Source organism: Callorhinus ursinus, unplaced genomic scaffold (genome assembly GCF_003265705.2).
Source record: "Callorhinus ursinus isolate GAN/ISIS: 27379988/994484 unplaced genomic scaffold, GSC_fseal_2.0 scaffold9, whole genome shotgun sequence".
Classification (NCBI taxonomy): Eukaryota; Metazoa; Chordata; class Mammalia; order Carnivora; family Otariidae; genus Callorhinus; species Callorhinus ursinus.
Genome location: NW_027397071.1, coordinates 42,621,858 through 42,648,147, shown reverse-complemented (window position 1 = coordinate 42,648,147; position 26,290 = coordinate 42,621,858). Strand labels below are relative to the sequence as shown.

General features: G+C 34.2%; 1 protein-coding gene across 2 annotated transcripts in view; it reads right to left on the bottom strand.

Annotated features, from left to right (window-relative positions):
• NEGR1 (neuronal growth regulator 1) overlaps positions 1 to 26,290 on the bottom strand; it is an 856,892-nt gene that overhangs the window by 480,073 nt on the left and 350,529 nt on the right. For both annotated transcript variants that reach the window (XM_025871911.2, XM_073896528.1), the window contains exon 2: positions 9,325 to 9,557. In XM_025871911.2, the coding sequence (XP_025727696.1) occupies positions 9,325 to 9,557 (233 nt within the window). The remainder of the gene's footprint in view (positions 1 to 9,324; positions 9,558 to 26,290) is intronic.

The window sequence follows — 26,290 nt, the reverse complement described above, 5'->3', positions numbered from 1 at the left end:
CAGAAGACGCTGAAGGGATGGAAGTGAAGAGCTGTGGGGCAGGGGTACGAGGACATAGGGTCACTCTATGATTCTGCAAACTGAACTTTGCCACCAGCCTTCATTGTGCCCATTTTCCTCTTGGCACTACACATAGTTAATTCTTATTTTTCTGCTACAAATCACAAGATAAACAATATCATTAGCAGATTCAAATTTTCTCCTCTGCTACATTTTACACATATAAGGGCTATAAAGGGGTATGCCATTTAGAATTTAGTTAATGAAAACAGCAAAATCCTAATTGTCTTGGTAGTAATTTCTTAACTATCCACATAATTTGGGGAAGTAAACAGTAAAATTATTTCATAGATCAAATTGTATTGCAATGACTTCCAAGAAGACAAATTATTTCACCAGGCTCTTATTTTATTTGCAGGGTTTCTCAAAATAAGCAGACCAGCTAAGGCTTGGTAATCTTTTATTTATAGAGAGATTTTCATACTGATAGTGTACTTTGCATTGGGATTTGACATGTATTACTTACATAGTTATTTTCTTTGTTTTTTAGGAAAAAAATAAAGACACTCCAAGGTAGGCAACAAATATAACTATTCTGAAATGCAACACACAAAACAACTGAGAATTACAACCGAGAAAATAAAAATGTCATCAGTCAGAGCTTTAAGATATTTACCAAACTATGTGTTTGAAGAACTAGCATAAATATCCATTAATTGTTGAAGGGACTTTTAAAGGGCAGCAGATCTTGCTTAAAGGGTTAGTTACTTTAAAATATTGTCAAATTAGGGCGCCTGGGTGGCTCAGTTGGTTGAGCGACTGCCTTCGGCTCAGGTCATGATCCTGGAGTCCCGGGATCGAGTCCCGCATCGGGCTCCCTGCTCAGCAGGGAGTCTGCTTCTCCCTCTGACCCTCTTCCCTCTCGTGCTCTCTGTCTCTCATTCTCTCTCTCTCAAATAAATAAAAATCTTTAAAAAAATAATAAAATAAAATAAAATATTGTCAAATTGCATTTTGAACTGTGTGTTACCAAAAAAAAGAAAAAAAAAAAAGGCAAGTACTGCTCTACTCAGTCCCCAAATGAGTGATACTGTTCTACTTCTTATATACTCCATTCTTACATATCCTTTTATTTAACACTTGCCAACATGATCCAAAACTTAAGAATAAGGACAAGGCGTGGCAGAACTACTTTTCAACAACACAGACGACAAATTTTACAACCCTTTGATTTCATTGCCCCTATCCTGCCACACCTCAAAAAATTATCCAACTCATGAGTAAATCAGAAGTATTAAAGGAGAACCCTCCTTGCTGTCACAATTCACTAGTTAGAAAAGATGCTTATTTAAATTCCAATATTGTTCCCTTGCTCCAGTTATGAAGCTCAGCAGTTTCCATGAAAGTTCCTTCTAGAGAAAAAGGGATGACTAAGATGGAAGCCAACAGTGTGCAATATCTATCAATATTATTTTTTGCTCTTTCTCACTTCTCTCTCATTCACAAATGACAGCATATTAAAAGCTTATCAGAAAATACTATCAACTTATTCCTTTTGTGTATAGTAGGCAGTACCTTATGGATTTTTGCACCGTTTTGATCTAAGATACTGTTCTAATATAAGATCCTGTAATGACAGTACGTAAAACTTCATGTACTAATTTTTGGCTGAAAAATATGATTACTAAACTCACTGAGAAAATCTTTTTCAAAGACAAATATTATTCATTGAAATTTACCTTCTCTTTCTAATACTTCTTTAACTTCAACTGCAGAAAATTAAGGCAATAACCTTTCTAAAGACTATAAAAGAAAAAAAAGAAGAATATTTAGGAAAGAAGAAAAATCTATTCTGGAAGAAGTACCAATATTCAAATGAGGACTTCACTAAAAATTAGTTTAATTAATCTTATTTTTAATGGATCCTAGTAGTTAAACCAATACCCTAATCAATGTCAATACACTCACAGGTAAAAGTAAGGTAATGGTTTCTTAGAAGTTGGCCTTATACACACTGCCAATGGAACCACAGTGATTCTAGCTGGACAGGAATTTCTGAAAAGAAAATTGAAAAAAATGCACCAGAAAAATGCATTATTTTTAAAAATTACTATGTAATATGCACTGCCTTAAAAAGTGTATTCCACATTAAATCCAGATGAGTGGCCCGAAGTTTGTCTGTGAAGGCACACCTGAGGGAAAGGATTTTACTGAAGTCTACAGCACAAATGATACACGGAGGAATTGTTTTTCCAAAGTTTCACAAATTAGGCATAATTGTTCTAACTGCTTAGATTCCAGATCATTATCTTTCCAGACATCAATAATACTACCGCATCTATTTCAAGAGATTAAATATTTCCCACTGCATAAAGCACCTGGGGGATACAATGACAGTCCTATTACTCAATAATGCATATGCTCCAAAATGCTAATAAATTCTTTTTTCACAAATTGCAAATCTGGACATTTCAAATCAATAGAACTAGAAAAATGGGACGTTTTGGGGCACCTGGGTGGCTCAGTCGTTAAGCATCTGCCTTCAGCTCAGGTCATGATCCCAGGGTCCTGGGATCGAGCCTGGGATCAAGCCCCGCATCGGGCTCCCTGCTCAGTGGGGAGCCTGCTTCTCCCTCTCCCACTCCCTGTGCTTGTGTTCCCTCTCTTGCTGTCTCTTTCTGTGTCATATAAATAAATAAAATCTTAAAAAAAAAGAAAAACAGGATGTTTCCAGGTATGGTTCCGTCATTATAACTGCCACAATATGGGGAGAATCTGTAAGGATTAATAGAACCTTATTTACATCATTTATTCACCTTGGTTTTTGGCCCAGTGATCAGTAATCAGATATTCATTAGTCTGTGTGAGCTCTGCATATTTTGGCTCCTATTGGTTCTCACCATAATGAGAACTGGGGGAAGCAAAGAATGATTTATGGTAGAAGAAGTAGGAATTCCCTAGAGAGGGAATGAGAATGAGTACGTACACCCCATCCATGTAACTTTTATCTTAACTATTTGATATTAATTTTTTTAAGATTTGATTTATTTATTTGACAGAAGGAGATAGCAAAAGAGAGAGTACACAAGCAGGGGGAGCAGAGGCAGAGGGAGAAGCAGGCTCCTGGCCGAGCAAGGAGCCTCATGTGGGACTCGATCCCAGGACCCTGGGATCATGACCTGAGCCAAACAAAGACGGACACTTAACCACCTGAGCCACCCAGGTGCCCCTATTTGATATTAATTATAACTTCATTTTAGAGAGTAAATGATGAGTGTTTACTTAGAAGCAGATAATATATATTATCACATATAAAGTGAAGTTAGAAATGTGTCTCTGTTGTATAGTTAATACAATACAGATATGGCTCATGTACAAAAACTAAGGTCACTTTTGGGAAATAGTCTTAATTTTTCCCTTAAAAAGCCAAAAATGAGCTCATGGATGTAGAGATGATAATTGGTGGTTGCCAACAGCAAGAAGATGGGGGGATTGGCAAAATGGGTGAAGGGGTTTAAAAGGTACAAATGTCCAGCCACAAAACAAATTAAGTCATGGGAATATACAGTATAGCATGATGACTACAGCTAATAATATTGTATTGCATATCTGAAAGTTGCTAAAAGAATAGATCTTAAAAGTTATCATCATCATAAGAAAATGTGTAACTATGTGTGGTGATGGATGTTTACTAGACTTATTGTGGTGATCATTTCACAATATATACAAATACTGACTCATTATATATTGTGTACCTGAAAATAACATAATGTCAGTTATATTTAATATTTTTAATTTAAAAAGATGATATTTTATAAATATTTTATCTTAGAAGTATACTATGAAGTTGCATTCCCTAAAGCTAAAGGCTCTTCAGATAGGATAATGAAACATCACTATAAAGGACGATTTTTATTTCGGGTGGTTTATTCTTTTTTTCTATGCTAAAAATATTAAGGGTATATATTTTGGGTCTTTGTCACTTCTTTGTATTGGACAGCATGTCCAAAGTTGGGTTCCTGTGTATAATCTTAATCTCCCCAACAAGTATATAAAGAGCTTAAATAAAACAGAGTGGGAGCCAGTCTGAGGGCCTTGTCCTGAGCCAGCACTGCATTCAAGCAATGACTATTTTGACAGATGTGAGTTCTGTCAAACTTTCCCTAGTGCTGCTAACTTTTCTTTGGTTCCATTTTGTAGCTTATTGAAAATTTTGAAGTGTTTACTGCTGCAGAACACCAACTTGAATTTTCTAATGTATGTGATATTTTGATACACTTTTTTGATCATTGTAGCTTTTTTCTCCTTTGGGTCTTTGAAGGAAGGCAGGTCTATGATCTGTGATGCTGTGTTACTGTCCATCAGGTCAACTTGGAGCAGAAGTGTGGTATCTCTCTCTTCCACTATGTACCTCGTTGAGGCTTTAATATTCATAAAAAGAATGTTAACATTATTGTAAGATGTGCTAGTCTTTAAAGAATACAGCTCTATACTTGTGGCCACATGAAATAACTGCTCTCCAGATACTCATTGGCAAGTCTAATTTTGAAATATCTGCACTTAAATTCCTATTCAAAGACCCACTGAGAGAAATAATATTTGTGGAGGGTTGACTCAGAAAGGATAGGTCCTAAAATTTACTTACAGATTAAGGTAATAATCAAAAAGCTATCTTCTTGTTATTGAACTGGTATCTTACTGAATTTACTTTCAGATTTTTAATTTTTTCTTGACTTCCCTGCACTTCAGGTTTTATTGAGAGGTGTTATAAGGAACGATTCTCTGAATGAGTGCTGTGAGTACTATACAGTTACCGTTGAGATGTTCCTTACAGCTCACAGTGGTTCTCTGAGCTGATTCACAGTAGAAATGCTGCTCCACTCTGTGTAACGGGATCAGGAGACTAAGACATGTAAGTGTTAATTAACTATGTGGATCATGGAATGAATAACTAATCCTGTTTCTCTCTGTGTGTTGACTGCTATATATCTTATAGCTAAATTTTTATTGAGCTCTAAAATTACTTAGAAATCATGACATAAATTTTATGTTCTAACCTCACCCCCAACTGCGTCCCACTCTGCTTACCTTATCTTTTGCCTCCAATTTCTTGTGTTTATTCTGGTGTACTAACTACTTCTTTATAAGCCTCTTTAAATCCTTCCCAATGTAAAACAGAATGTTAATAATAAATGGTGTTTGAATGTGTTGTCTTTCCATTTTATAAAGGCTTTCTCCAAACAATGACTAAGCCAGACAAGGGGCTAACACTGTCATAGTTTGGGATCTTTGGGGAAGCAGGCACCGAAATGAGAAGGAGTTTACAGTGCAGGATATTTATTAGGGAATACCCCTGTGGTAAACCCCCAGAGAAGGAAGAGGAATGAAATAGGATTTGACAAAGCAAGAAGGTCAGCGGTAGAGCTGATGAACAGCTTCCACTGTTCTGGAGCCAAAATGGCTCATCAGAGTTATCTTACATTGCGCTGAAAGGGAGGGGCCTTTTAATCAGTCATCAGATATTGGTTGCTTTAGGAAAAGTTTGAGTTTGGGTAAAGTGGCTCTCTGAAGCTGAGGTGATCCCTGAAAGGTCTGATCATTCAATGCTGCTATCTGCTGAAAACACTCCCACCAGCTAGAAAGGCAAACCCATCCCTGGAAAGGGAAGTGTGCCACCTCATCTATCACAGATATCCCAGGTAAGCCAGATAGCCTGAGGAATTCACAACACCCTGGGGAAGTTAAATACCCTTGAGAAGTTATTTTGGTCATAGAGCTATGTGCTAGTCAGATCTTCTGCTCTGCCTAGAGAAAACCTACAGTATATCTACTTGAAAGGGCACTAGTTGAGGGATAAACATTTCACACAGTATGTGTGTGGGTGTGTGCACACATGAGTGTGCAAGGCTTAAAACAACATACATTTATTATCTCAGTTTCTGTCCAGGTACATCTTAGTGGATCTTCTATCCATAGTCTCACAAGGCTGTAATCAAGGTATTGTCAGGGACTATTGTGTGTATATGTGTTTAATATACAGTATCTATGAGTGTCTATTTTGTACTATACACAACCTAGACTTCAGATGTGGACTCAAAGTAGAGGCCATCTCTATCATCTACTCAAGTGTGCATTTACATTTTATGATCCCTGTCATCACAGGATTGTAATAAGGAGTTCTGGGTTCATAGCAAGTCCTCCAGCCTTGTACATTCTTACACTCATGAACAAGAAATGCTACTCTTAGTAAATGCTCTATCACATGATATAAAACACTGGACATTTAGGTAATTTTATTTATCAATGGTATATTATATATAGCTAATGAAAACTTTATTTTCTTATTGACTCTATTTCTAAACCCTTGAAGCAAAACTCCAATTCACCATATTCTTCCCAGTTCATGAGTATATACATTGTTCAGCTAAGTTGGTGAAAGCAAAACATGGAGATAAATAGAACATACTTGCAGCGTATATACTCAAAAGTACTGCTATGTAAAACTTAGCTTGCATTGTGTTTGCTGCAAGTGTTACACACAAGTGTTATGGAATATTTTTCATTTTTAACCTAAATAACATTATTTTCCCTTGCAAATATCCATGGTTATTTGTTTGTTCATTTGTGTGTTTTTGTTTGGTTTGGTTGGTTGGTTGGGTTTTCCATTTTGTTTTGGTCATCTTTTTGTTTTTCATTGGCATGCACCTTAAGATCTTCTGGCCTGAGTCCTCCTCTTTCAGATGAGAAAACTAGAGTTTAGAGCAGCTTGATAATTACCCATTTCATGAGAGAAAATTCAGGATTGGAATCCAGGTTTTCCAACTCCTACTCCAGTATTTTTTCTCCCTTATTGTTCCATTCATTGGTATCAATAGCTCTAAGAAATCAAGAGCACCGAAAAATTTCCAATGCACAATGTCTGTGTTGGCAAGATATCCCTTCTATTATCCCCTTTCTCAAATGATTTTTTTTTTAAATAGCTCCCTTGAGTGCATAGTTGCAACAATTGAAGATGAGCTTTGTTTTTACTACCAATGTGTGTGTTTGACATCAGTGATTAATACAGTCTTCTCTCAGTTGCTAAGTTTCTTTATGTTGGTGAATAAAGACTTGACAAATTGTTAGGCAAAGAGCATACACTTCAAAACTATCGAGATATACCTGAGTATCAGACAACCTAGGAAATACAAAGACTGAAGAGATGTGCACATCAGCTTATTTTCATTCATCAAGAGGAAATGCAGCTTAAGTGGGGTTGACTTTTTGTGACATTTATTTAGTTCTTGAATTGACTGACAAGCCTATTAATGTAGTCCCTGAACTTTATTAATGTAATTGGAAAATTGCCCACATGTCAATCAACTTCTAATGAGTAATTATGTTCATAAATACTGTAAAATTATTAGCTTTTAATTTGACCCAAACACATACTTTCAAAACAGTAACACGTATATTTTTTTCTAGAAGAACAAAATATTATACTAATAAAACATACACTAAATGTGTTCCTACAATGCACTTCTTAAAATGGGAGTTCAAAAGTTCACCATCCCCAAATGGCCAACAAAATGGAATGCCATAGTAGCATGTAACAGTGTTAAAAATTCTGTACAGTGTTAAACCATCTATGTAGCATAGTTCTAAAGACATCTTATGAAAATCAAACATGTGTCTGGGCAGGGCTCATAACTCCATATATCCATAGTCCGGTTTAAAAATATAAGCCTAGTATGGAACAAGACAGAATGGAAAAAAAGAAAAAGGGGGTATATTTAGTGTCCAGAAATACATCATTTTAAACTTATTCAGAAGCAAAACGTCCATATCTCTAATGACTCAAATATAATTATTATCTAAGTGTACTTTTTTCTCATGTAATAAAAATTTTTTGTAGTCTTTGAGCGAGCAATTCAAGTCAAAGGGTGCAAAACTAAACAAGGGAACAAGATTAGGCTTGGATAACAGAAGAAATGTGTTTTTGACTTGTAATTCCATGCCAGTTTCTGAAGCTGGACAAACTCCTGCCCTCTAGAATCTCTGGATAATCTCTGAATAAAGATAGACTTCAGTGAAAACTTTATTATATTCTCATATGACTTTAAATAAAGAACATTACCACAGTGTGCAATGGTCTGTAATAAGAAAAACCACTGGGGAAATTTCCAGGCTTATTGTTTACCTTACACTCTCCTCCTTAAAGTTAATTATTTAATTAATACATTTAAACTTTGTCATGAAGTAAAGATATTTACTAATAACTGAAGCTGTATTTGACTTCAGGCTTACCTTTATATAAGGAAATAAAGCTCCAGATGTAAGTTAATAAATTCCAGATGTAAGCCATGTACTTAAATTAATATTTAGAGTTGAATTTTTGAAGGGTAAACTCAAAGACAATACAACTAACTTGCTCCTTCAGCTTTCTTATTAGGAATAAAACATGCACTCACTGGCACCACATTATCAAATAATTTCTTATTAATTTTACTTAGAAATGCTGCAATGTCATTTTAAGAACCACAGCATGATATTTTTATGCAACCAACACATGATTAACCTATAAAGCACAAGGAAATAATGTAAAAGGGCAAGAATATGCATTTTCTATTTGACTATCATTATAATTGTATTTTTCTTGAAAAGTATTTATATCAGGGATAAATATGCTCTTAGATTTTAGTATGCATAAAAAAATAAAATAACTTGATGATTCTGTTTGTACTTGGAGATTGTAAGTTAGCTAGAATGACTTATAATCTACCAAAAGTAAATCAAAATATAAAGCATCGTGTACCATATTTTTCCAATTACTCCATATTCAAATAAAGTAATTCCAGAAGGCTGTTTCTTTCCATTGTGACTTGAATCAAAGTAAGCAGAATTTGGATTGAGCACAGTGTTGGAAGTCGGGAGGATTACTTTTAAAGAGTTACTATAGATATTTCAAAAAGTTCTAATATTTTAATGTATCCATCATGGGTTATCAAACATTAATTTTAATGTATCAATCATGGGTTTTCAAAGATGTACTGAAGGGGTGACTCAAAGGAAGATACCAAGTGAAGCATACACAAAAAAATCATAATGTGGTGTTAATGGATAATTTTTGATCTTGGTAAGTTAACAGATAATTTTTGATCTTGGTAAGGATTTATATGTCTATAATAGCCGTTGCACTTAATGGAATCTAGGAACATAAATCCCTGAAGACAATGACTATGTATCTTTCAACATTGTCAGTTACTCCTGAGTCATTTTGATATCTAAATATTGAACATTGTTAAATATAGTCCTTCACAATATAGCAGTTATAGAAATGCATACCTTGCACAGTTAGATGCACCTGCATTGTTCTTGGTGTATGTTGAGTCTGAACAGAACACGTGTATGGGCCATCATCTGTCACATCCACATTCTGTATCTGGAGGCTGTAGTCCCTTTTATTCAATGTTGAAATTGAAACTCGAGGATCCACTGACCACTTATCACCTCCCGCAAAAATAATACTTGACCGGTTCAGCCAGGCACCCTTTGAAGCTCCATCTTCCAAATAACACCTACAAATTACCAGAGACAGAACACTATTAATCAAAATGAAAATGAAAGACAATATTATCTTTGTTCTGAGTGCATTTCCATATGCTGAATTATAGCGCTGCATCAAATGCAAACATCAGACATAAATGCAGAAAATATGAACATATGAACACACTGGTACATCTTCCATTCCTAATGCAAATGTGAAAGAATGCCTGAATACAATTGTTTTGTTTTAAATGTGTGTGTGTGTTTTAACTCAAAGCCAGTCAAAAATCCTTTTTTGTTCTGTCTGGATGACCAGTAAATTTCAATAAAGCTAAATTTCTTCAAATAATAATTTCAACATTAAAACATTTTTCTTTGAAATTATAAGAAGTAGAAAGGGTCCATCAGTTAGCCTGTTTTTTTTCCTGTTTTTTTATGTTTAATGCTTTTATTAATAAATAAACAACACACGGCATCAGGTCCAGAAAACCAAATACAGCTGGTAGAATTATTACTCATATAGGATGGATGTCCAAACATCTAATTCTACCTTGGAACTCACCAAATATACAGTCCTTTCCCCCAGAACACTTTGATGTGCAAAGGTATGTCATGGATTTGAAGAAAGGCAACATTTGTAGAGATCTGAAAGAATGGAAGATCTCCTAGGGTGGAAAAGATAAAAGTCCCAGACCTTCCACCAATATGCGGGTTATGGCAGTCCTCTGGCCAATTAATGCATGTTCTTTTGTTTTGTTTAAATAGTTTTATCAACTACAAAACACTTTAGATTCATAGAAAATTTGAGAAAATATTACATGGTTCCCATATATCTTCTCACCAAATTGCCCACATTATTAAACATCATATATTAGTACATTATGATACATTTACCACAATTAGCAAATAAATACTGATACATTATTAATGAAGGGGGAATCGGAGGGGGAGACAAAGCATGAGAGACTATGGACTCTGAGAAACAAACAGAGCTCTAGAGGGGAGGGGGGTGGGGGGATGGGTTAGCCTGGTGATGGGTGTTAAAAAGGGCACGTACTGAATGGAGCACTGGCTGTTATACACAAATAATGAATCATGGAACACTACATCAAAAACTAACGATGTAATGTATGGTGATCAACATAACATAATAAAATAAATTTTTTCAAAAAAGCACTTGGTAAAAAATTAAGGAAAAAAAACTAAAGAAAACTTAAGAAATCCGAATAAACAAGTTAGCCTGTTTTAACCAAATCCAATTCTACTATAATGTACTAGATACTAGATGGAAAGCATAGAATAGTACCATATCGTGTTTATTTTTTAAATTATGCATTTAAAAAGTGGTAAGGCTGTACACTGAAATTATAAATGGCATTTTACTGATAATATTGCCATTGCAAGTGAAGAAGACAAGGCTTATATAGTACCTTTACTAGCAAATACTTGCTGTCTTTTCAATAAGCCTACCAATAGACTTTCCAGGAAGCATTCATTTATCCAACAAACATTTATGAAGCTTCTACTATTTATGGATTTAAAAAATGGTAGTGCCCTTGCTCTCCAAAAGTTTTAGTCTAGTAAGGAAGACAATCAAGCAAACCAATCAATACTAGACAGAAAGATTATTTGATTAAATCAGGCACAAGGTACAAAAAGAGAGCTACTTGACTCAGAAGGGACTTGGGGGTATAGAATAGGCTTTAAGGAATAGGAAATGCCTTGACTAAAGAGGCAAGGAGTGGGAGACATGACATTTAGACAGAGGTGCCATATGTGAGTAACACCAGAGAAAAGTGTGAGAGAGAAAGCCAAACATTTCAAGAACAAACAAGCATGGAGGATAGGGTGGAAGGAGTGAGAGATGAAATTGGAAAGGTAAACTAAAGCCAGATGATAATAGAAAGGGTGATGACAATTAGCAGACTTTAAGGCCAATTTTGAAGCCATTTATTCAAAGTTGTATTTTATAACAAGATTCAAAAATAGAGCTTTGTATCCAAGAGAAGTTAGACATCATGATTTAGAACAGAAGAAGGCTGTGGTCATATGTCAGTGATTTTGCTGAAGCCTGGAATTCTATCTTTCATCTTGAAAATGTTCTGATACAAATTAAAGACTAGGTTTCTTAAATGAGTACAAAGCACAGAATGAAAATACACATACATCGAAATAGTTTGACAGCATTTCTACAGAACACCTTGGGGGATTGAACACAGTGTGTGAGATTGCTACAAAATTGCAAGCTGAATGCAACAGGGTAGGCCACTGCCAACTGTATAAAACTAATCAGTGGGTGAAAAAATAAGGAATAAGGTACACTGCAGAATCTAATTTGCAGTCAGCTTCACCATCTATAGAATCCAAACTAGTAGTCATAAAGGTCATTGTTAATTGAAAAGCTTTTCCTTATGTAATTAATGAAGAAAATAAAACCTACTCTAATGATATAATTAAACAATTATGGTATATTGTCATTCTTAATGATATGCAGAAAGAAGACAGAGGGAACATATTTCGCATTTCACAAGATCACGTGTCTACTGGCATAGGATAGAACACTGAATCACCACTACTAGGACTCTGGCCATTACAGTGCTTGCATATAATATATGGGTTCATCAAGTGTTTATTGTGTGACCTCTGCATTCATGGCCTTCACACATTATCCTATCTGGTGCTCATTACAACCCTCTGGGGTATGGACTGCTATGCCCAATTCATCACTAGAAAATAAATGGAATGTTTAGGTTAAATGACTTGCCCAAGCCACACTATTTAGTGAGTGACAAAGTGGAATTCATAATTAAGTCTTATATTTCTATGTTCAGCGTCCTTTCCTCCATAATGTAGATCAAAGACTTTAAAATAGGTTTCAGAAATGGAAAGATGATCAGAATGTTGCAGAAATTACCGCAAGTAATTTCTTATTTACTAAATGTGACCAACTGTTTAACCTGTCCTATTCTAAAGGAAGCAGAAAATTAATTATTAATGCATGTTTTACCATGAAAGTTTGATTTAGAACACTCTGCCAGGCGTTTTCCTTTCCCTTGAGGCAGGAACAGCTTTACCTTTATTTGGGGAGGTATCAGGAAGACCACAGAGATTAGCTAGCCTTTAGATACTAGAGCTTTCATAGACCAAATCCGGGTTACAATTCCTGGTCTTAGCATAAGCACTATTCCTCTGTTCTGGTATATTAGGGATCATCAGGGAAGAACAGAATTTAACTTCTTCCCTGTGAAAAATGAAAAGAGAGCTTTTTATGTCTCCTTGCTTGGATAAGTGTATTTCACAATTGTTATTGGTCCTGATCCAAAGCTTTTCAAGACATACATTAGGAAGACCCTTGAATGAGACTCAACTAAAAAACAAAAACAACAAAAAAACTTTTTTCTATTACTTCCTTGGATTTCTGTAGCATTATTCTCAAATTACACTATTGAGTTACAATTTAAATAACTCAAATTACCATAACGGAATTTTACAAATTGGGAATAGCAAGATCTAGGAATGGCTTTCTATTCTATAAAATCATGATACTTATATAGAGACATACAGTTTTAAGGTGAACCATGAGATGATTATATCAAATATATGAAATAGGTCAAACACGCACATAAGTTTCCTTAATCGTAAGGACTACATCTCCTACCTGTCTACCTCCTCTATGTTCTTCATATCCACCCTAGTTTTGTGGGTTTTTTTTTTTTCCTTTACAATAGAAAAAGATACTGCCTAACAGCTATATAATGTATTAAGAAGGAATTCTGGAAGGAAGGAAGATATTCAGGGTATGGCAGAGTAGGGCAGGTGTGTGGGGAGGGGTGAAAGAAGTATGAGAAGTGGTGATAATTTAGTTTTGCACTCTTCAGGCACCAAAAAATATTTTTCTGGTTTCAGAATTCTAATGTCTAAAAATATAAATATGTTGGAATCCTGGCCCATACAAAGTTCATAATTCTGGAAGGATGCTATAGTATATTCATGAATAGCCATCGTGCAGAATAGGAAGTGAAAATATAATAATTAAATTGTTATTATAATTGGATTATTACAATTGCCTCAGAGTTTCTGGTTTCTGCCCCCTTGACATCTATAGCATAGTTTATTTTCTCTACAATAAACAGAATAAATTCTTTAGAGTTTAAGTCAGATCATCAACATGCCTTCCTATTTCATTTCCTATTTCACTCATAAGAAAAATTCTAATCCTGAGAGGGGTCAAAGAGCTTATGTAATCTTCCCTTGATGCCTTTCTGACCTTCCCAGCTGCCACTCTTCTCCAGTTGATTCTGGTCTAGACTGCCATCTTCTAGCTGTGCTTCCAAGTCCTGCAGGCCCTAGGAAGTCTGCATTTGCTGTTTTTTTCTGCCTGGACCTCTCTTCTCCCAGAGATCTGCATAGCTTTTTCACTATCTTCCTTTACTGAAGTTCCTAATGTATTAAATAGCAAAAATAACACAACTGACACACTCCCATGAAATGTATTATCTGTTTAGTTGATGGGTTATTTTCTCTCTCCTTGCTAGAAGTAACATTCTGGACCATTGTCTATTTGATCATTTCTGTGTATTCCAGGGGCCCACATATAATTGAAAATAAATATAAATAATAAATATAAATATTTGTTGAATGGATGAATGAAGGCAAAAATTAAGATAGTTTTAGAAGAAGGAATAATATGGTAAAGTAAATCAAAATTTCCAAAGTGCAACCTCATTGGGAAAGCAAAGTCATGCCTACATTAACATATGATAACATATAATTAAATGCAAATATCTGTCGTACAGACAGTGACTGATGTATGATACAGAGGATGAACGAAGCAATCCGAGACAGTGGGCGGGAACCAAGTTCCATGAAGAGAGCAAAATGGTAGGTATGGGGCAGAGGTGAGCTGGGCTCATAACTTCTTGAAATAAGAAAGAACTACATTTGACCCTATACTTTGGGAACCACTTTAAACCATTGAATATTCTGCTGAGTGTACTAAGCACTTTGTTAGGCACTTACAATTATTATCCTATTTAATCTTCACATAACCCTATAAAAGCCAGATACTATTATCTTCATTTTAATAATGGAGAAACAAAGAAACAAGTTTGTATCTTGAACGAAGCCAGTTGGCCTACACTCAACCATGGTGATAGATTATGTTACACATTCCTGGAGTCAGAAGCAAGGGTGAGGGATTATACCACTGTAGGATGGAGGAATTAATGAGTGAGGGAGAGGCTGGTGAGGTAAAGACAGATCATTAATGGGGGCAGGATGGAGCAACAATTCTTGGGTCACAAACTTTGATCTTTTTTCCCCTCTGGACTCCAAAATGGAACATTTTAACAGTCAGTGATCTTAGGATCTCTTTGAAGTACAGATAATGAAATAATCTGAATAAAAACTGTTCGATAATGAATATATCCTTTAATTGAGTATGGTATGGTTTTTCTTGAAAGTGTTTTTTTTTTCTTTTCCACTTAAAAAATCTGCTAGACTACCTACTTCATTGGGAGATGAGTGAAGCAGTTCTAAAAATACATTTTTCCCCCAGAAGCTGTGTTAACACCATGCCAAATATCATGACAAATACTTAAAATTTAAGTCAATCATCTGGATGTTTTGTAATCATAGTTCCAAACATCTGGTTGCTGGAAAATGTATAGAAAATAACCTGAATACTTAATTTTGTTTCATGACTGTTAATTATATAAAACCGGGCTTAAGATAGTGCTTTTCTAATAAGAATGGCATTGATGTTTTTGAACTCTTTCAAGGAGTTCCTTTATAAATGACACTACTGCACACTATTAGGCAGGTCCTAATCTGGGGGGGGTATAAAGTCCCATTTGGTGAACCTCTAGTTGATCGAAATGATGTTGGCATAATTCTAACAGACTCTGTGATAATATCTCCTGTGATGATTAAATCTGAAAGGTGGATATCAGAAAATTTGGTGGAAATTAGCATATTTTGGGCTATTTATTATTTTTTAAAGCTCTGTTAAAAAAAAAAAGAGCCTATGGCTGCTGAGGATTGACTTTTTCCTTTCATATCTCTAATTCTCTGTAACACATTCCAAAAGCATAAGCCTTAGCACCATTACCAGTACTCCACACAGCAGGATTTATTCAGCTCTATGGAAAGAGACCAGCTTTTCATAAGACTTGTTGATGAATGAAAGCTCCTATTAAAGGTACTAATTAATAAAAGAAGAAAAGTGCTATTTCCCTTGGCTTCAAAGCTAAACCATGTGAAAATGATATTCCTGTGAAGGAGCTGGCCAGCTACCTTCACAACTGTCTTTTCATTGTATCACAAAATTCTAAATTTGACAGGAGAGCTTTCAGAAGCGTAAAGAAAAAAAATGAAAAATTCACAACCCCATACAATCACCATGCTAATTCCTCATACAAAGAGCTTTGATATCCTCGCTTCCAGGCCAAAATGAAGTAAGGGAAGTAAAGCAGAGATTAAACAAACCAGAGCAAATTCTATCCCCTCTCCTACTTGCCTTTGTTTTTAAGGCACTCTCCTCTTAATGTCTTTGATGATAGTTATTCACTAGATACTATATCACAGATATGGATATGAATAGACAGGTATATATATATATATGTATATAACATGTAAATTATATAATATATATAAAGTTTGCTAGATAGTAATATTATATATAACATTAGATTGATTTAATATTTCCAGATCTCCTTTACTACTACTATAGTAGAAAGTGCTTTGGTGCAAAAACAAATCCTATTATCTTTCTATTTTGGCATGTGCACACAGTGTGAGATTTTGCCAAGGGAAATCCACAAAATCAGCAATTTGTCCAATGAGTTTTAGTTACTTAGTGAAGTACTCACCCTTATAGATGATGAGAATTATACTTTTAAAATATTTTTAAGAGTTATGTAAGTGAAAATGCACTTCTGCAGGTAATGGTTCGGTAATAATATTGCATGTTATCTATAATGACATATTAATATTACTACTGCCAGATATTGTTGTAAGCCCATTGTGTACATTTCCTCACAAAGAACTTTTAAAAATAGCTACTGTCAAGTACTACCATAATGCCCACTTTGCAAAGGAGAAAGTGAGGGTAAGTAACTTATAGATGACTTGCTTATTGAAATTTGTAATGCATGGAAAAAACTTTATTATGAAGTAATTGCATCAATCTCCAGGCAATTATTACCTAATTAATATTACCTAAGTAATATTAATAACACATGTACATTTACTTTTAGAATGGAAATTATGTCATGTTGGGCATATTTTACTAATAGTAGCAAAAAAGAAAAACAAAATACCAAATAACATTGATTTCTTATTTTGCAAGAGAAATAAATCTCTTTTCTATATATTTCATTCTAGCACTTTTTTTCATTAATACAGCTATATTAAAAATACCTTGGATAAGAGATTGGAATTTATCAGCTACTATCTAATTATAAGGCTAAATTCTCAAACTACTTATATATTTTTAATATTGTAAATCAGAGGGGGAAAACCTGAAAATAATATATTTTTAGTTTTATATAAAACTATACCTAATTCCTAAAAGATGGGAACTTTAGTATGATCAAGTGAGAGTGCAAACTCATACCTTTTAGTGTTATTTTAATGCACTATTCAGATTATTTAAAGTTTATATTTAAAAACACATTTATAATCCAACATTTTCAATGCCTAGAAAATCATTAACATTTGATTTTGGATTAATCACCAAATTCCAAACATTAACAGCAATTATTTTAACTTATAATTAAACCATGCTTTTCTATAATACCACTTTATCTTATTCTTTCCATTGACTCATTTAAGTCAAGCTTCCATGTAAACATATATGTCTGTGTTTTGAAGGTCAGTGCTAAGAAACGTTTATACATTTAGAATTCTTCATGACAGTATTTGTAAATCACTCAATATATAAATTAACATATATTACATAAAATAAGTATGGAGAGAGTGAAAAAGAGCCTGTAAATTATAACTAAAGAAAATCGGGAAGTCCTTACTGAGGTCTAATTATAATCTTTTAATAATAATAATAAATCCCACTTGCTGAATGACAACTATGGGTTAAGAGTTATAGAAAATGTTTTAATATATGATCTCATCTAAAACTAATAAAAGCATTTTGAGAGGTAGGTAGGTCTTACTATGCCTGCATGAAGAATAGTGAGTGCACAAACGCAAGATTTTTTTTGAAGATCTAATTTATTTATTTGAGAAGAGAGAATGAGAGAGAGAGAGCATGGGGGGGGGAGGGTCAGAGGGAGAAGCAGACTCCCTGCTGAGCAGGGAGCCCGATGTGGGACTCGATCCCAGGACTCCAGGATCATCACCTGAGCTGAAGGCAGTTGCTCAACCAACTGAGCCACCCAGGTGCACCCAGGATTTTTTTTTTAAGATTTTATTTATCGACTTGTGTGTGAGCGAGAGAGAGTGAGAGAGAGAGAGCAGGGAGAAGGTGTAGAGGGAGAAGCAGACTCCCTGCTGAGCAGGTAGTCAGATGCGGGACTTAATCCAAGGACCCTGGGATCATGACCTGAGCTGAAGGTAGACACAATCAACTGAGCCACCCAGGCACACCACACAGAATTTTTTAAAAAGATTTATTTCTTTATTTGAGAGAGTGAGCATGGACGCACAAGCTGGGAGAGGGGCAGCAGGATCGGGAGAGAATCTCAAGCAGTCTCCCCACTGCTTGGAGCAGGCTCCATCTCAAGACCTGAGATCATGACCTGAGTCGAAACCAAGAGTTGGAAGCTCAACAGACTGAGCCACCCAGCTGCCCACGAAAGCAGGATTGATGAATGAGGCAGAGAATATAAACAGGAAGAGGTGTTACATATTTGAAAAGTTCCTTTAGGACTAGCTTTGCTCAAATGGCTTTAATCATGAATCAAATTGGAAATTTCTTTGTCTTTTCTACTTTTTTAGTTTTTGAATTCAACTAAACCAGCTTGCTTTCTCCCACATGGACTTGAATGTGAGATATTTGGATCTGGAAGGACTTCAAATTTTCTGTTAACTGGCAGGTGCTCTGAACCGCTGTGGGGAGAATTTGTCTCCAGTACTGTCTCCCCAGCAGCTGCTTCCTGGAGAAGTTGGACTTTCACCTCAACAGCTATAAAGGGAATGAACACTATATTCAAAATGCATGCAGGGGATGTTTAAAATAGCAGTATTGGAGAGGGAGAATGCAATCAGGCCCAGAGAAGTGACTGAGATAAAGCTCTAGAGTCTCAGCAAACCTCTCTATTACATCCTCTTTGGGATGGAGCCAGGTACAGACATCTCATTCTCAAAACAAGAGGAAAAAAATGGAATTCTATATTAAAAACAATTATCAGCAATTCTACTCCCTTCCATCAACCATCTTTCTGTTTAAGTCATTTAGAAAGTATTCTATTTGCACATAAATACAGATGATAAAATAAGAAGTATACCAAATGGATATACAGAAAATTTCTAAACTTATTTCTTTTGTCAAACGAATTAAGTACATGCTTCTTTACAGCATAAGTGAATGCACAAATTTAGAAAACAAAAATAATTGTAAAAGTTATTCTTTCTCTCTCTCTCTCTCTCTCTCTGCTTGTGTTGGTCTTTAAACATTCTTCTGGTCACTGTTGGATCTTTCTTCATGCATTTTTTTCCTAATAAAAATATTCCGAGCACAAATTTTATTTTATGAATAAAGAATGGCTACAAAGCACAATTAATTAAAGCCAGGCTTGCAATCATTAACTAAAGTAGCCATTAATCCATATTTATCTGTCCGCTCTTGAGAAAACTGACTAAACCATATTTCAGTATGAGCTATGCCTTAAAATATAAATTAGGAAATGTGCCCCAGAGGGAAAAAAAAAAAGTGGTTGCTTTTTTTTCCCATCTGCTTCCTGCAAACAAACTTTAAGTGATTATATTTCCTCAAAAGATCTTAAAAAGTAGGCTGAAATCTAAGTCTTTCCTAGATCACATGGACAAATTATTCGTCCTTGAGAGGAAGCATAGTGTAGTGATTAATTATAGTTTATGTTGGAGTTCAAATGCCAGCTTTCTTGTGTACTAGCTGTGGAATGTCAAACAAATTAATTTACCTCAATTTTCTCATCTGTAAAAGGGGGTTAGTAAAATTATTGATCTGACACTATTGTTATGATGATCACATTAGTTTGTTTAAGGTGTTCACGATGGAGACAATTATGTGGTAAGTGTGTAAGAGCAACTATTATTAACCTACCTTGTTGTGGTTAGCTTTGTTTAAAAACAAAACAAACTACTACAGCATCCCCACCAACAAAAAGACCCTGTGATATGAAGCGTAAGAGAAAGAAGGGAAAAAGTGGCATTTGTAGAGTCTGGCTTGATATAGCAAAACATTAGCTACGTAGTCACATAATCTCCAAATCACATAAAGGGCGGGATCACAAGAAATCATTTTACAGATAAAGGAGTCAAACCTTAAAGTACTTCTCCTATTTTACCATCTTTGAACTTCCAGAAAGGCTTTTTTTTTTTTTTTCTACTTCTCCATTTTGTAAGCAGAACATACAGAAAAAGAGAGCTTTGGTGTTATATATATATATTTTAATTATTTTGAGACTGAACACAAGTTTAGAAACCAGCTCCCTGGTTTACTAACTATTGTTTTGGGCAAGTAATTCAACCTCTATTAAAGCCTTATTTATTTACAAAATGGAAACAGTACCACCTGTACTAAGAACTCCAATTTTGGTATAAGATCAAATGAGACTGTGCATGGTAGATAGATTTATAAAGTTATAAAGCAAAATATAACTGTAAATATTTTATAACTATTACACTGTTTTATGAGTTAACTTTCCTCATAACTCTAGAACACAGTTATAGGAATCTCTATTTGGAGATTATATGAGCACAATGATGTTCCCAAACTCAGTGAGATGAAGAAAAGGTTACCAACTGTTTTCTTTTTGTTTTTATGGTCCATAAAATGATTTTCTATCCTATATAAACTTTTTCACTTTTTTAAATTTCCACCTAAAATTTTTAACATAATCTGACGTCTTTGCAAAAAATTATAATTTCTGGTTGTTATAAATATGGCTATTTTATAATAAACTTGTTATTTCTCACTTTTAAATGTGTCCAAGGAAATCTAAATAACATAGTGATTTGATATTACTATCATCCATTTAAAAAATGAATAAGTTCTATTTTAAAAGAAATGCTATATTGTTTCTTTTTATTCTCAAATTCATATTTCCATACTACTTCTGCTATGTAATTTGATCCTAAACCAATTTTTAATTTTTTTAAATTTTATTGATACTTTATCTTCTCTGCAATAAAACTGAACATATAAAAAGTGGCTACAAAAAGTTCTTGTGACTGTAAGAATTTAACTGCAAAAAATATTCTGGATGAATTTATTTTCACAATTGTTAATAGTGTATAATTGATCAAATTATATATATAATATATAAATATATATAAATATACATATTTTTAAACTTTTTTTACTTTACATAGTTAATAATGGATGTCTTAATGAGGTGGATTTATTTAGATATATGAACAAACTTTCTTGTTCAAATGAGCGTACTATTTGTGTACTATTTGCTTACATGAAACAGGGTCTAGAATCCATTCTGAGAAACCTTGTTTTCTTAAATAACACTATAAGAATGGAAAGAGTCCTGGTATAGTGACACCACTCAAATCCTTAACTCCACTGGAGTGATGTAGTTCTGGTATAATTCCTAATGCTCTATTGGTGTATAATTATTAGATCTTTCTGTAGATATGTTGGAAGCAAATTGGGAATTGTGACTTAATTTCTGTGACATGACACCCAAATCCCTTGTGTATACCTTGTTTGGATCCTGATTCAACAAACCAACTAAACAAGACATTGGTGAACCAACTAGGAAAATGTGGTTATGAACCAGATAAAAGACAATACCAAATAATTACTATTTATTTTTTTAGATGTGATAATGGCATGATGTCCACTTTTTTAAACAGATGTATGCTGAAATAAAGAGGAACAAAATGATACGATGTCTATGATTTGCTTTAACTTAAATCAGCTTCAGCTAAGAAAATAAGAAAAAGGAAAAGAAAACAGATAAAGCAAAGTTGGTAAACTCTTGATAATCATTGAAGCTGGGTGCTGGGTGTTTGTTTCTACTCTTGTGTATGCATGAAATCCTCCCCACCTGCATAAAATTTTTTCTTAAAATTTTTCATTTGAAAAATAGAAAATCATCATAAACCCTAAGGATATTTTTACTACAGTTTAAAACTTCTGGTACTTAGAATGTTATATTTTATATCTTTTTTTTTTTTACTGTTAAGCTATTTAACTCCTTTTTTAAAAAAAAAAGCTGTCGGCATACTTGCCTCTAATTTTTCTCCCTTTTAACCTCCAGCTTCTGTCTACACAAGGTTAGGGGAAACAGAATTTGTGTGAGAATTATTGAATATTAGCTTACAGATCAGCTGTAGAGCTGTAGTGTCTCAAAGACGTTCTTTATAAAGAATATTTACGTTTCAAGTATAGTTGCTTTAAAAAGTCTTTTCTCTTCCTTCTGTGTTAATTCTATGTTTAAAATTGCTAGAAATATGTTAAAAACAAAACTTGGCTAAGACAGTATTATATTTGTATATATAATTTGTATTATAATTGCCCATGCATGTATCAGTAAACTAAAAATATCCTGTCTCTTAATACTAATAATAATGTCTTAATTTGGTAAATCCCATAAGCTTGATTAATTGTTTGTTGCTGTCGTTTACTCAATATTTTTAAATATATGTGTTGGTAATCTCTTGGGTTTCTTTTTTTCTTTTCCTTTTGAGAAATCTAAATATACCTACCTTTTCTCTGTGATCAACTCTTTTGTTATTCTTAAACCTTTGCTGCTGTAAGAGATATGTGTGTGCTTCAAGAAGTGTGTGTGTGTGTGTGTGTGTGTGTGTGTGTGGGAGAGAGACAGAGAGTGAAAGGGAGAGAAAAGACATTTGAGGCTAAAATAAATAAGAAATGAAAATGAATATTTATAATTACAAGAATAGTAAATGATGGCAATATTGAATATGTAACCAACATATAATTTATATTCATTTCATCTGAACTCTTTCCTAAAGAAAGTACCAGAACCTCCCCAAATATCAATGTATTTCTTGCTTGAGAATCCATCCAGCAGTAGTGTCTAGTGGACAGCTGGACCCGTCATATCTCAGTGCCTGGCTGGCTCAGAAAAGCAAGTAGCTCCAAGGGATGTAAAATTCCACTGTGACTTATGCAAAGCTGAAATTTCAGCCATAAATTTTTGGCTGGACCTTTCCTTACTGGATTGCTGCATATTTTCTTATCTCCATGAATAAATCATTTCTCAAGGTCAGAATTCTGTGATTTTGCCATTACTTCCTCAAAACACTCTAAAAAGGGCGCCTGGGTGGCTCAGATGGTTAAGCATCTGCCTTCAGCTCAGGTCATGATCCCAGGGTCCTGGGATCGAGTCCCACGTTGGGCTCCTTGTTCCTTGGGAGCCTGCTTCTCCCTCTGCCTCTCTCTCTCTCTTCCATGAATGGATAAATGAAATCTTAAAAAAAAACAAAAAACAAAAAACACTCTACAAAGTAAACCTGGAGAGCAAAGAAAACCACCACTATACCGTTCTCTAAAAACAGGTGACCTGGAACCTGGTGAAATGCTAATGTGGTTTCTCCAAGGATCAATATGCCCTGAATCTAGAACAACATAGGGTTGAATCACAATTCTTCCTGACATTTATTAGCCTTAGAAATTTGGGCACTATTCAATTTTTTTAAACCTTCACATTTGATTCTTTAAAATCGGGATAGTAATACATATTTGAAAGGGCTATTTTATGAGGATTGACTGAAATGTCCCAGGGGATAAGACCTAACACTGAACCTTAGGTGTTATTTCTTCGGGAAGTTCTTCCTGACATCTCTATTCCGGCCCTTAGACAAGTTTAATGGAACTCTCGTAAAGCTTGCACTGCCCCCAGCACATTAATTATCTTGCTTTATTAACCCACACTGTAAAACTGCTTGTTTAAACCATTTATTGACCCTGCTAAACTATAAAGAACCCTGGTTGACTTACTCATTGTGAGGCCCAGAAATGAGTGCACTGTCACATAGTGCTTTAAACAACAACAACAACAACAACAAATTGTGTGTACGTGTGTTTTGGATACTATGAGAACCTTAAATAAAATAAAGTGTGAATGGTGAATAGAAGAGGAGAAATCACAAACTTCCAGAAACAGGAATGAGGTGGGAACAGGTCAGGGAATAAGGTCAGGGCTTAGTGCAAGAGGTAGCACTGATGTTCACCTTACTCCTGTTGTATTTTAATTCCTTTGCTCTTGGTTATCCTAAATTGAAACACACACAGAAATCTCCAGATTTCCTCTATGGTTCAAAATAGAATATATCATTTGGAACAAATGGGCATGCCCACTGTCTACAGGGTTTATGGCTTGTCCATTATACTATAAAAATAAGAGTAATAAAAAATTCTAGCTTTCATGAACTGAAAGTAGAAATGTTATTTGTCTCAGCAAAACAAATGGAAGCCACTCATATGGTGATATTTTCTTTCTTAAATTTCTGGAGCATGTGAGAAAAACTCAGGGGCCAGGTTAAATAAAAAGTGGGTGAGAAGTAGTCATAAAGAAACTGTACTTGATAAATGAGCAAATATTTTGCCTAAACATGGGAAAAGCTTACTCATTTGGTTTTCATTTGATCAGAACAGTATGACATTTGTAATTATTATCCTTACAAATACAAAAATAGGTTTTTAAAATTTTATTTGATGATCTACAAACATGTTCTTGGTTAAATATCACTATTATTTCTGTCATTTAGTTCAGAGTTCCTAGTTTGGGACAGTAAGTCTTCCATTTCTTAGCAAAAAACAACCATGTCATTCACTGTCCTTAAATTTATCTGTATTTTCTTGCTGAACCTCCTAGTAATTGCTTTTAGTATAATTTGTAATTAACATAATATGTATTGGGGGAACATAATTATACATAATAAATGTATGGCAATAATAAATTAGAAAAAGAAAAGAATGGACATTGAATGCTTTTTAAAATTAGAAATATAAAATTAAGTGCCCCTTAACATTGTAAGGGTTACTATACTTGAAATTCTTTGTATTTCACATATTTTCATCCTCAAAGACTCTGTTTAACTCTTGAACTGGTTTCTTATGTAAGGAACTCTTTACCTTTTATTCTATGATTCTATGGCTACCTTAGCCATTAATCTCTTACATGAAGCTGTCAAATTTTTTATGAAAATCGGAGTGTACTGTGCCCACTTTTCTTATCTTTCACACTGCCTTATTTTCAAGCATCCCAGCAAGTTAGTTAAGCACAAACTGCCTTGTAAAAATCATGTTTGAAACACAGCCACACTCTCCTCAGCTTTTATTCTGTTACCAATATTTCACAAGTGTCTTTCCAATCAATACAGAGCACATGGGGCTATTGTTTCCTGGCTTGCTTGTTTTCTGAGCTCCTTAATCTATGACTGTCTTCCGAATCAAAGGGACTTCACATATGTCAGACTGTATATACACGCACATCTTTTTTTCTCTCTCTAATTGGTCTCTAATTATGAACCCTTGAAAGAAGCTATCATATTTTTCTCTTTGCTTTCTGTAAAGCATCAGTTTATCATATGCATGTTTTCAGGATTTCAAATTAGCACTGAGTTCTTTAAAGTCCAACTTTATTTTTCATGTACTAGTACAGAAGAAAAAAATGATTTATAAAATAAATATAGTACTTTATGGAGACCTAATAGATTTTTAAAGTGGCATCCTTTAAGTCATAAGTAAATGAATGTATTAATTTTCCTTTGAAACATACATTGGTCCAATAATTAAAGGAAACCATTTCAACAAAGTATACTTTTGATTTTGCCAAACCCCAAATTTTCTAACAAATAATGGGAAACATTTGTCTTTCATCTTCAGTAATGGTTGAAAGTCACCACTACATAACAAATACTCAGTGACTCTTGTGAAATGAGTTAGTCATCCCAATTAGCTATTAATGGGCAGGCAACTATAGCAAGCAAATCATCAATAGCACTACTAATTAAACTCCACTTTATATTTAAATACAGAAAAAAAGGTGAGTCTCAGATATACCTTATTTTCTCTGTTTGTCTAATCTTATTGGGAAATAACCACACTTCAAAATGAATTCAAGATTGCTATTTTGAGGCAGATCCTGAGTCAATTCCCATTTCAACTCCCTCAACAAATTTTCTTATAAATTCTGTCTATGCAAGGATACGAGAAAATTAAAAGACAAAAAGAATATTCCCTTGCCTTCAATAAGTTTACAATAAAGAATGGAGGATATGCAAAATATTTACACCATGATAGATGGGATAGAAATACCATAATAGATTCTATAGGTTATAAAGATGTTTTAGAGTAGATAAGGGCTATTCTTGAAAAATATGGAAAGAAGTTTTTTTTCTTTTTAGCACATCTTATGAACTGGATAATAAGCTAAGTGATTTCACATATACCATGTTTCATAATGACCTTCTGAAATACATATTATTAGCTCTTGGATATACTGAAAAAATGCAAGCTCCAGAGCTATTAATAATTTTCCCAAGATAGGAGAATCAGAAAACAGCAGTACTTTAAATGCTTCCTTTATTCATTTGTCCATCCATCCATAAATTATTACTT